Source organism: Aquarana catesbeiana, linkage group LG12 (genome assembly GCF_042186555.1).
Source record: "Aquarana catesbeiana isolate 2022-GZ linkage group LG12, ASM4218655v1, whole genome shotgun sequence".
NCBI lineage: Eukaryota > Metazoa > Chordata > Amphibia > Anura > Ranidae > Aquarana > Aquarana catesbeiana.
In genome coordinates this window covers 209917386-209929746 of record NC_133335.1, presented here as the reverse complement: position 1 = coordinate 209929746, position 12361 = coordinate 209917386, and the positions used below count along the sequence as shown (strand labels likewise).

The window sequence follows — 12361 nt, the reverse complement described above, 5'->3', positions numbered from 1 at the left end:
AGGCCTGTAATGCTGCACAATGCTCTGGACGGTGGTCTGAAGAGGCCTGTAATGCTGCACAATGCTCTGGACGGTGGTCTGAAGAGGCCTGTAATGCTGCACAGTGCTCTGGACGGTGGTCTGAAGAGGCCTGTAATGCTGCACAGTGCTCTGGATGGTGATCTGAGAGGATGCCTGTAGTGTACATACTTGCAGTACTCTGGGCAGTCTGAGGAGGAGCTCCAGGGAAGCCGAAAGTCCACATGGGTAATCGTACCTCCCTCAAAGTTTCATTGGTTGAAACTGGAATTGCTTTTTGTCATAGTTTTCGACATTTGACGAAAATGTGGGGTACTTTTCGTTTTTGGTCACTGGAAATATGCCGCTGATGAAAATAATGACGAAAATGTTTTCAACAAAATGAACACTGTGGGTGGAGTGGCCCTCTTTCCCTTCTGGGCACCACTGACACCAAGTCTGAAAGTGAGAAAAATTCAATATTTTAAGGAGGAGTTTCAGGCATTTTTGTGTTTTATTAAAAATCATCAGTTACAAAAACTGCATCTCAGACAGGCAAACAGCCCTGCATGGGTATATGCTTGTGTGAACCTAACCCTCCATAGACTTGAATGGGACCATTCTTTTAGCTCTAATGTGAACGTTCAGTCATATTGAAGTGGGGAGTGTTTTAAGGGAAAGTGTAGTTGTCTTCTAAAGAAATGGTTCAGTGGTTAGCTGACTCAAGGTTTATCATCAGCAACAGTTTATCTCTAGGTATATAGAGGTTCCATAGCAACACAGTGTTGTCATTGAGCTTTGCAGTTATTTTGACTAATCTAAGAACGAAATCACCCAACCTGTCACTGACTCTTAGGATTTCCAGAACAGAGAAAGACCAGACACGTTTCTTTTTTTTCCAAGAGCCTGTCCTGAAGATATGAATGCTATTAGCAAAAAGTCTTCTTCTATTTTAGCTATTTCTTTCTCGAACATCACGGGACACAGAGCCACAGTAATTACTGATGGGTTATATAGGTATCACTGGTGATTGGACACTGGCACACCCTATCAGGAAGTTCAACCCCCTATATAATCCCTCCCCCTTGCAGGGATACCTCAGTTTTTACGCCAGTGTCTTAGGTGATGGACGTGTAAAGATGTCCTGTGCTGAGCTCCAAAGGGAATATCCTAAGATCCTATACTGGGGCAAGCCAGGCGAACCGGATCCATTCAAAGTGTCTTTTCATGGCCGAATTGAATGGTACCCGGGCCTCGTGTCCGAAGAAACAAGGTTTTACCCGTAATGCTTCTCTTTTTAGAGAGCTGGACCCCGCAGATCAGAAAATGGCTTTAAACTTCCTAATTTCTGGCGAGGTGCTTTACGGTCCCAGAACTGTTGGATCCCCCTACTGATGGGGGCCCCAGTCTCTGACGGTTTTTTTTCAAACGGAGCCCACCGTGAGAGGTGAAGATTGGGTCTGTGTAAACGGCACCCTGCGGCTGGATAAGGTAAGAGGAGATTCCACAGAATTTTTGAGTTCTAGTGGCTTTTCTCCTTTAAGGTAAATGCATGCTATGCCTATTGTGACCACCGGGGGCTGCTAAGAGCACAAACCTACACATGCTGAATGTCTGTCTCAGGTGTTGTAATCGCTGTGTATGTCCCAGTGTATCAAGCAGGCTGCAAGCAGGTAAGGTGGATGGGGGGATTTCTCATGTTTGAATGTTCCCCCCCAGGCTAGAGAGGGGCCACAGGGGTCTAGAAAGTGGTTATACCACCCGGGCTCTGTGGCCTAATGGCCACCATCTCTGAAGATAGCCGTTCAGGCAAATCTTGTTACCAGTCTCCCTCCTTCCCCCCCCCCCATCCCCAGCCTTTTCTCCAGAGCATGACAGGAGAGTCGGCAGTGTGGGAAGCGCTCGTTTTTTTCAAAACTCGAGGGGGGGGGCGGTAGAGGAGGGGGCGGAATGTCAGCACAGAGTGTTTAGACTCCCACTCAGGCCAGCTGCAGGCTATTAAAGGCACTCTGTACAGGTGCACTCAGCCTTCTGAGAGACACAGAGCTGACGGTCGCATGTAAGGTGGGACACAGGCATTCTCCTAGGCAGCATTTACTGAAGTAACACCAGACTGAGCATTGGGTAGCAAGGCTTTTAGCCAGACTACATCGCTCAGCGGACAGTGTTCATTTGTATACCTCACACCTTGTTGCTTTGCACTATGGGTAGAAGAGGTTCAAGCACCCCAGGAACCAGAGACACTAGGGGATCTCGTTCAGGTTCTGAGGGCCCCCTGTCGGCAGCATCCTTCCCCCCCTAAAGATGGGCCAGGGACGGCTAGCCAGGGAGAGCCATTGGGGTCAGGGGCTACACCTGCTTCTGGCACTTCAGCCCCTGTATATATTACACAAGAGGTTTTTTCCTCAACCATTAGTGGTCTAGAGGAAAGATTAATGGCCGTGATTACGTCTTCACTCAGTGGAAGAAAACGCACTAGGCTTTCCTCTGTTCCCCAGGACCCTCAGACAGAGGAGCTCTGGGATAAAGGAGATGAATCCCTTTCAGAGGATCGGGATGGGATGGATGATTCCTCTTCGGAGGATTCAGGTGGAGAGGGACCCTCTGCAACTTACCAAGAGGAGAAAGTCTTAGTGCAGATCCTCACTGGATTGGTCCGCTCCACATTTAAGTTGCCCATACCTGAAACTGCTAAAGAATCCTCTTCTGCTTTGGGGTCACTGAAACCTTTCCAAGCAGCACATGCTTTTCCTGTTCATACTTTACTTGAAAAGCTTATTTATTCTGAGTGGGATCACCCAGACAAACGTTTTTTTCCGCCGAGAAAGTTTTCAACACTTTATCCGATGGAAGAAAAGTTTATTAAAATGTGGGGAATTCCGGCTATTGATGCCGCCATTTCCTCAATAAATAATAGCCTGACTTGTCCTGTAGACAATGCTCAGATGCTCAGGGATCCTGTAGATAAAAGGATGGAATCCCTATTGAAGGATGTTTTCTCCTTAGCAGGATCAGTGGCCCAACCTGCAATAGCAGCGATTGGAGTCTGTCAATACTTAAGAGACCATGTTAAGCAGGTCATCAAAGTATTACCTGAACAGCAGGCCCAGGGGTTTGCTAACCTTCCAGCGGCCTTATGCTTTGTGGTTGACGCCATTAGAGATTCTATCGTGCAAACCTCCCGTCTTTCACTGGGGTTGGTGCATATACGTAGAATCCTATGGTTGAAAAATTGGTCAGCCGAAGCACCATGTAAGAAGCTACTGGCTGGGTTTCCATTTCGTGGTGCAAGGTTGTTTGGAGAGGACTTGGATAACTATATCAAGAGAATCTCTTGTGGGAAAAGCACTCTCTTACCTGTCAAAAAGAAGAGTAAGTGTCCCTCTTTCAAACAGACTCTTTCCCCAGCGCCGGGGGCTTCAGCCTCCAGGCAGTCTCGACGGCCGCCTCCATCGGGGTCCAGAGACAAGAGTCAACCCCAGGGACAAAAGAAGTCCTGGGGAAAGAAGCCTACTAGGCAAAACACTAAGACCTCTGCATGAGGGGGCGCCCCCGCTCACTCGAGTGGGGGGAAGACTGCGACAATTCTCAGAGCTCTGGCAGGAGGACTTCCAGGACAGATGGGTAGTCTCCACGGTAACCTTAGGGTACAAGCTGGAGTTTCAGGAATTCCCTTCTCCTCGGTTCCTCAGATCAAATGTTCCCAGAGACCCAGAGAAGAAGCAGTCGCTCCTTCTAGCGTTAGAGCGACTTTTGTCGCAGGAGGTCATTATGATAGTTCCCGCAAAGGACCAGGGATTGGGCTTCTATTCCAACCTTTTTACGGTCCAAAAGCCAAATGGGGATGTCAGGCCCATTTTGGACTTAAGGGATCTGAACCGATTCCTAAGGATTCAATCCTTCCGCATGGAATCAATTCGAACAGTAGTTCCCACCCTGCAGGGAGGAGAATTTCTGGCATCAATAGACATCAGAGATGCATATCTGCATGTGCCCATTTTTCCTGCTCATCAGAAGTTTCTGCGCTTCGAGGTAGGAGGGCGCCATTTCCAGTTTATGGCTCTGCCCTTTGGGATAGCCACTGCACCTCGAGTGTTCACAAAGATCTTGGCTCCTCCTCTGGCCAGATTAAGGGCTCAGGGTATAGCTGTCATAGCATACCTAGACGACCTGCTCTTGATAGACCGGTCGGTAGCCTCTTTGAATGGAAACTTGAGGACCACGGTCAGGTATCTAGAACACCTGGGTTGGATCCTCAACTTAGAAAAGTCTTTCCTAAAACCAGTAAGAAGACTGGAATATTTAGGTCTGATTATACATACAAGCCAGGAGAAAATATTTCTACCCCAGGCAAAGATCACTGCTTTGAGAGAGCTGATTCTGACAGTAAGGACCAAGAAGGGTCCCTCAGTCCGCCTTTGTATGAGGCTACTAGGGAAGATGGTGTCTTCATTCGAAGCAGTTCCCTATGCTCAGTTTCACTCAAGAATGCTGCAACACAGTATTCTGTCGACCTGGAACAAGAAGGTTCAGGCATTAGACTTTCCGATGCACCTGTCGCATGCGGTGCGTCAGAGCCTCAATTGGTGGCTCATACCCGAAAACCTGCAGAAGGGGAAATCCTTTCTACCGGTTACCTGGACGGTGGTAACAACAGATGCCAGTCTGTCAGGTTGGGGAGCAGTTCTGGAACAGGCTGCGGTCCAAGGGGTATGGTCCAAGACAGAGAGGACCTTACCCATCAACATTCTGGAGATCCGGGCGATACATCTAGCTCTAAAAGCCTGGACTATCAGGCTACAGGGTTGTCCAGTCAGGATCCAGTCCAACAATGCCACAGCAGTGGCTTATGTCAATCATCAGGGAGGCACCCGGAGCCGAGCTGCTCAAAAAGAGGTGAACCAGATCTTAGTCTGGGCAGAGATGCATGTGCCATGCATATCGGCAGTTTATCTAAGTTATCTAAGTCGCCAGCAGTTACTTCCAGGGGAATGGTCTCTGCATCCCGACGTCTTTTGGGCCATATGCCAAAGATGGGGGGTTCCAGATGTAGATCTCTTTGCATCCCGATTCAACAAAAAGATAGACAGATTTGTGGCAAGGACAAAAGATCCTCTTGCATGCGGGACGGATGCGTTGGTGATTCCGTGGCATCGGTTCTCACTGATTTACGCATTCCCGCCTATTCTGCTACTACCACGACTCCTTCGCAGGATCAGGCAGGAAAGGAAGTCGGTACTTCTGGTGGCCCCCGCTTGGCCCAGAAGGACTTGGTATGCAGAAATAGTAAGGATGACGGTGGGTTCCCCGTGGACCCTACCGGTACGCCCAGACCTGTTATCTCAAGGTCCAGTGTTCCATCCTGCCTTACAAACGATAAATTTGACGGTTTGGCTATTGAGACCCACGTTCTGAAGAGTCGTGGGCTCTCAGGTCCTGTCATATCTACCTTGAATAATGCAAGGAAGCCAGCTTCCAGGATGATTTATCATAGAGTCTGGAAAGCTTATATAACCTGGTGTGAATCCAGAGGTTGGCATCCCAGGAAATATGTCATAGGTAGAATCCTTGATTTTCTACAGATGGGATTAGAGATGAAGCTGGCCTTGAGTACCATCAAGGGCCAGGTCTCTGCTTTATCAGTATTATTTCAGCGGCCACTTGCTTCGCATTCTTTGGTCCGAAACTTTATGCAGGGGGTGATGCGTCTTAATCCTCCGGTTAAAGCGCCCCTAAACCCCTGGGACTTGAATTTGGTCCTGGCTGTGTTACAGAAACGGCCTTTTGAACCAATAAGTCAGATTCCTTTGGTCTTGTTGACAAGGAAATTAATTTTTCTGGTGGCCATCTCTTCTGCTAGAAGAGTATCAGAATTAGCAGCCCTTTCCTGTAAGGAGCCTTATTTGATTATACACAAGGATAGAGTGGTACTACGCCCTCATCCTAGTTTTTTACCGAAGGTGGTTTCTGATTTTCATTTAAACCAAGACATTGTTCTACCTTCCTTTTTTCCAGATCCCTGTTCTCCGGAAGAGAGATCTCTACATTCGTTGGATGTAGTAAGAGCAGTTAAGGCCTATCTAGGGGCAACTACTCAGATCCGCAAGACGGATGTTTTGTTTGTGCTGCCAGAGGGTCCCAATAGAGGACAGGCAGCGTCAAAAGCTACCATTTCTAAATGGATTCGACAGTTGATCATTCAAGCTTACGGTTTGAAACAGAAGATTCCTCCGTTTCAGATCAGGGCACATTCCACAAGGGCTATTGGTGCTTCTTGGGCAGTGCATCACCGGGCCTCTATGGCTCAAATCTGCAAGGCCGCAACCTGGTCTTCAGTTCATACATTCACCAGATTCTATCAGGTGGATGTGAGAAGGCATGAGGATATCACCTTTGGGCGTAGTGTGCTGCAGGCAGCAGTACAGGGTCCTCAGGTCTGATTGCACCCTACTTGGTCGTGGTTCCCCCCCCTCAGGTAGCATTGCTCTGGGACATCCCATCAGTAATTACTGTGGCTCTGTGTCCCGTGATGTTCGAGAAAGAAAATAGGATTTTTTAAAACAGCTTACCTGTAAAATCCTTTTCTTTCGAAGGACATCACGGGACACAGAGGTCCCACCCCTCTTCTAATACACTATATTGCTTGGCTACAAAACTGAGGTATCCCTGCAAGGGGGAGGGATTATATAGGGGGTTGAACTTCCTGATAGGGTGTGCCAGTGTCCAATCACCAGTGATACCTATATAACCCATCAGTAATTACTGTGGCTCTGTGTCCCGTGATGTCCTTCGAAAGAAAAGGATTTTACAGGTAAGCTGTTTTAAAAAATCCTATTTTTATGTGTTTATATCTATATATGTGTGTATTAATAATTTTGGGCCAAAAACCCTCCCAATGCACGCTCTTCCTTGAATTTCTAGTTAAAGTAATACTAAAGGTGTATTCCCCTCGCTTATCCCAGTTTGTTCGGACCACCTATGATCAACACCTGTGGTGCTTCCGAGTCCAAGAAGTCCTTTTTTATTCTTTCTCTCCTTTCCATGATTACTTTGCCTTCCTCTGCTTTCTCTCTTCCTTCCTCTTCTGGTCTCCTTCTACCCATGCCTTTTGGGTGCTTGCCATCCCGCGAGGGGGCTAGCTTCCCCAGGTGGGCCTTCCCTGAGAAGATGGCAACCTTGCCCTAGGGTCACAGTTCCCTTTTATTGACTGTCATCAGTTGCCATCCCTATGGCTCAGTGTTGCCTGACAATGGGCATTGTGTATATGGTTTCCTCCAGTTCTTATATTACCAATTCAATACCTGGCCCCCGTGTGGGCAATTTATTTGCTTGTCTTTGTTCTTGTTGAACCACAACAAAAATATGGTAACAAAGTAGTACTAAAGGCTTGCTTTAAAAAAAAAAAAAAAAAGATCAGTATTGATTAAAGCTATACTCTGAAAAATGTGACCCCCCCCCCCATGGTGCATTGCAAGGGTTAACTGCTCATTTATGTCTGGGGTGTAAAGCAGTTTTACTTACCAGACCATCACTCTGGCTCCACCATGCAGCAAGATGGGTTCCTGCAACCTTTTCTTCCCCATGCTTTTGCCATTGAAAAGAATGGACTTTGAATGTCCAAAGTCGCATGACAAGCCACACAAGTGTGAATGGAGCCTTAGGCCTCATTCACACAGGTGTACCACTCTGTACGCCAGTGCAAAGGGCCATCTGTACATGTACAGGATGCACAGGTGTCCACGCAGCAATGATCAGGCAGTCTGTTCAAATCAATGCCAGGAGGGCAGCTGCAAGGCTCTCCAAGCGTTTGAGTGTACGTCTATGTGAGTCTAACTACCAGTCCCATAATTTATTGCAAAAAGTACATAAGCATAAAAATTAGGAGAATATGAAGAAGAAAAATACACCACAAATAAACATGCCTCTGCTTCTCCTCCAATTGAAATGATTGACAGCTGACGTTACATAGAAGAGAAGCAAAAGCATAACCTCTGTGTGTGGTCCTTTCAGGCTGCTTGTGTGGGTCAGCGCAGGCTGTATCCCCGCATTAGCATGTAGTTCTGTTGCCAGGAGCTCATAGGAGAGGCTGTCTACAGTGGGACTCAATAGAAGACTGCCAGCCAAGGAGCCACCATTATACCAGAAAGTGGGTAAGGATGGAATGGACCAGGTCAAACTGCAATTCAAAATTTTCGAGTTATCACCAGGAGGAACATTTTCCATTGTGGACAAAACTTCCCGTGACTACTGTCTAAGATGGAAATTCTCCTTACGCTTGATGACGTCAGTTGTGACGAAACGGCCGTAGGGTCACAACGTGAGCACGGGTCGCGCATGCGCGATTGGATTTTAAACGGCGGTGGAGCTTGTTTTCATTTCTCCCCGTCAGAACTTCGTTTTACTTGTTTGTATGAACTTTTAATAAACTGGCCAGATTGCTCTGCACTACCGGAGTATTTTTTTTTCTCTTTTTCTGGGGTTATTTATGGCCAATACTTTGCTGCATCCTATGGACAAGTCCTAGCTGCATCCTGTTTGGAAGCCCCTCTTGGTTTGACATGTTAGATATCTGGAGAACACCTGGAGAACATTGGTGAGGATATCATCTGGACTCACATATTTCTACTGAGCCTGTTTTGACCCCCCTGAATAAGGGTGGTCGCAGGCTGTCCGGTAAGCCTCCAACTTTTATCCCTTGGTGGTGGGCAACAGCTGCGGTGGAATACTGAACCAGACTCTGTGTTGGAAGTGTCACTACGCTTTGGGACCTGTTTGACATTTTTTTTGGGACTGTATTCATTTCCTTTTCATTTGCGATCACTAAAATCAGCACTATTAGTGATTAGATGGTTTATGTTGACATAATATTTGTATTCATTTTTGCTGCCACATTGGTTCATCTTTATTCACTTTTAGTTTGCCATATTTTTAGAACTCACTTTTCTAATATTTTCTGATCTTTAAACTTAATGCAGGTGCACTTGATTGATTTTCAAATGTCACTATATATCTATTTGATTAATTTAGACTAAATGATATATGGTCTTTTATTAGTCACTTTATTTACACATTTATGGGGCTCCGCCCACTCGCATACATCATTATATGCGTATTTATAGTCCAGCGCTACACTATTTTTTCTATTGTCCTCAATAGAAGACTGCCAGCCAAGGAGCCACCATTATACCAGAAAGTGGGTAAGGATGGAATGGACCAGGTCAAACTGCAATTCAAAATTTTCGAGTTATCACCAGGAGGAACATTTTCCATTGTGGACAAAACTTCCCGTGACTACTGTCTAAGATGGAAATTCTCCTTACGCTTTGGGAGATTTCTTATAATTTCCTGTTGCATCACCAGGACAGGAGACAGCAGAAATAAAATACGAGTTTAACCCTTTCCTACTGTATCCAAAACTAAAAAAAAATGTGTCTATTTACACCCAATAATGATATGAGCTCTCCTGTTACATCTACGTAAAGCACTTTCTTTTCTACATGTTCATCATCCTGCTTTTTTATATTTTTCATCTGTAATAGGGAAATATAAAGACAGCAATGGTTTGTTATGTAGATTTGTTGTTCAGGTTGTTATAAATGAATCATCGTTCATGGAAAGATAAGCTTGGACTGATTTCTTTATATCCAAGATCATGAAGAAAATTCATCTAGCTTAGTTTTGTACTTCTTCAGTGGCCACAGAGCTGATGCAATGGAAAAACAGTTGCGACAGAGTAGAAGTGTTTTTAAAAGATAATGGAGCTTACAGTAAGTGAGATCCGCTGATCTTTTCAGAATACCAAGAGCTTAGGGTATGCATCAGTACTGGAGCAAGTAGAGGGCTTAGGGTTTGCATCAGTACTGGAGTAAGCCAAGAACTCTAGGGTGTGCATCAGTACTGGAGCAAGCCAAGAGCTTAGGGTTTTCATCAGTACTGGAGCAAGCCAAGAGCTTGGGGTTTTCATCAGTACTGGAGCAAGGGGTTTGCTTCGGCATTGGAGCAAGCCAAGAACTTAGGGTTAACATCGGTACCAGAAGAGGCTAAGAGCATAGGGTTGGCATGTGTACCAGAGCAAGCCAAGAGCTTAGGGTTTCCTTTGGTACTGAAGCAAGCCAAGAGCTTAGGGTTGGCATCGGTACCGGAGGAGGCTAAGAGCTTAGGGTTGACATTGGTACCAGAGCAAGCCAAGCGCTTAGGGTTGGGATCGGTACTGGAGGAGGCTAAGAGTTTAGGGTTGACATTGGTACCAGAGCAAGCCAAGAGCTTAGGGTTGGCATCAGTACAGGAGCAAGTCACGAGCTTAGGGTTGGCATCCGTACAGGAGCAAGTCACGAGCTTAGGGTTGGCATCAGTACTGGAACAAGCCAAGAGCATTGGGTTTACATAGGTACCGCAGCACGCCTAGAACTTAGGGTTTGTATAAGTACTGCCGAAAGCCTACAGTATAGGGTTGGAATAAGTGCCACAGTAGGCCTAAAACTATAGGTGTGACATACATAACTCAGCAAGCGTATAGCTCTAGGGGTTCTTTAGGTCCACAACGAGGCTAGAACATAGGGTTTGCCGCAGCAAGCCTACAGCATATGGTTGACATTGGTCTAAAGCTTTAGGTTTGGCATAGGTACCGCAGCAAGCCAAGAGCTTTAATACGGCGGTAGCCCTAGAACTTTAAGTTTGAGATAAATATAGCAACAAACCTAGAGCTTTAGGTTTTGTATAGATAACAGATCAAGCCTAGAGCTTGGGGTTTGCATAGGCAACAGAGCAAGCCTAGAGCTTGGGGGTTTGCATAGATGCTGGAGGTCAACTGTTGGAGCTGGCAGACATGGAACCATGGTATACACCTCTGTGCTGTTTCTTTAGCTAACCCCTAGTACTTTGAGAATCCATTGTCATGCTTCTGCAACAAAGGTTGTGTGTTTGTGTATTTAAAAGGTAGAGGGATGTTTTTGACAAACACTGCCTTTTGCATCAAAATGCTGTACTGCTCAAATACATGTGTTTGCATGCAAAATACAGGAGCTCGATGTGTCTGCAAAGTAAACCATTGCAGTAATCTGGGAATCTGTGACCTGCAAGTTTTTTTTATATGTATGTATGTGAGTGTTTAGATTTTTAGATAGGGTTTATTTTTTTCTTATACGAAGAAATTATACGTTGGTATAAAATGACCCAAAACTATTTTTTTACTGTTTGCCTTTAGTGATTAAAGTCTGGATGTACACTGGCTACAACCCATTTAGCAATCCTTAACCAGGTGGCCCTATGCCAGCTGTGTTTTTCTGTTGTGTCTCCCTGGAAAATGAAGCAATATCCGTTTCCTCGCCTGCATGTTTCTACTTGGCCTGATTTGGCTTCTAGAACCCGTCAATTTTCTATTGAATTTGTGCTTTGTAACGTACACTAATTAACTTTTTTTTTTTTTTTTTTATCTCAGAACAATGACAATCGTAACTGGATCATTTCTGGATGCCTTTCAGAAAATAGCAGATATGGCCATTAACACCAGAGGTAATTTATTTTTGGTTTCTACCTTATTTTTTAGATTGCTCTGACATTTTCCCATAAAAATATGAATTATCTGCAAGCTTGACAAGCATGTGCACATATTTGGTTTTTATTCAAAGGCATCTGTAGTGAAGAAGTTTGAAGGCTGCCATATCTGCCCCCTTCCTTCTGAATGTTCCTGGATGTCATGCTGATTGAATGGCTTTAGGGCCTCTTGTACACAGGCAGTGAGCAGCTGAAAAAATGCTCTAGCATTAAATTCTCTAAGCTGCAGGTAGAGCACACTGCTGGCCATAGAAGCAACTGACTGAACATGCTTGTACTCTGATATAAAGCAATGGCACGCATGCGCACGTTGCACCAATGCATTAAAGCAGCGGTCTCCAAACTTCAGCCCAAGAGCTTGATAGTGCCCTTTCTTTGCATTTATCTGGCTCTTGGGGCATTATTCCCCCTCACTGTCAGCAGCCGTGGGCCATAGTTCCTGCCACTCCTTACACCGGGGATGGGGCACTACTCCTCCCACTGACACCAGGGATGGGGCACTACTCCTCCCACTGACACCAGGGATGGGGCACTACTCCTCCCACTGACACCAGGGATGGGGCACTACTCCTCCCACTGACACCAGGGATGGGGCACTACTCCTCCAACTGACACCAGGGATGGGGCACTACTCCTCCAACTGACACCAGGGATGGGGCACTACTCCTCCAACTGACACCAGGGATGGGGCACTACTCCTCCCACTGACACCAGGGATGGGGCACTACTCCTCCCACTGACACCAGGGATGGGGCACTACTCCTCCCACTGACACCAGGGATGGGGCACTACTCCTCCCACTGACACCAGG

The 12361-nt window shown here is 46.1% G+C and overlaps 1 protein-coding gene across 2 annotated transcripts in view; it reads left to right on the top strand.

The window, feature by feature from the left end:
• The window catches only part of LOC141113484 (protein MTSS 1-like), a 209954-nt gene that overhangs the window by 81576 nt on the left and 116017 nt on the right, over positions 1–12361 (top strand). For both annotated transcript variants that reach the window (XM_073606616.1, XM_073606615.1), the window contains exon 3: positions 11435–11508. In XM_073606616.1, coding sequence (XP_073462717.1) covers positions 11435–11508 — 74 coding nt within the window. The remainder of the gene's footprint in view (positions 1–11434; positions 11509–12361) is intronic.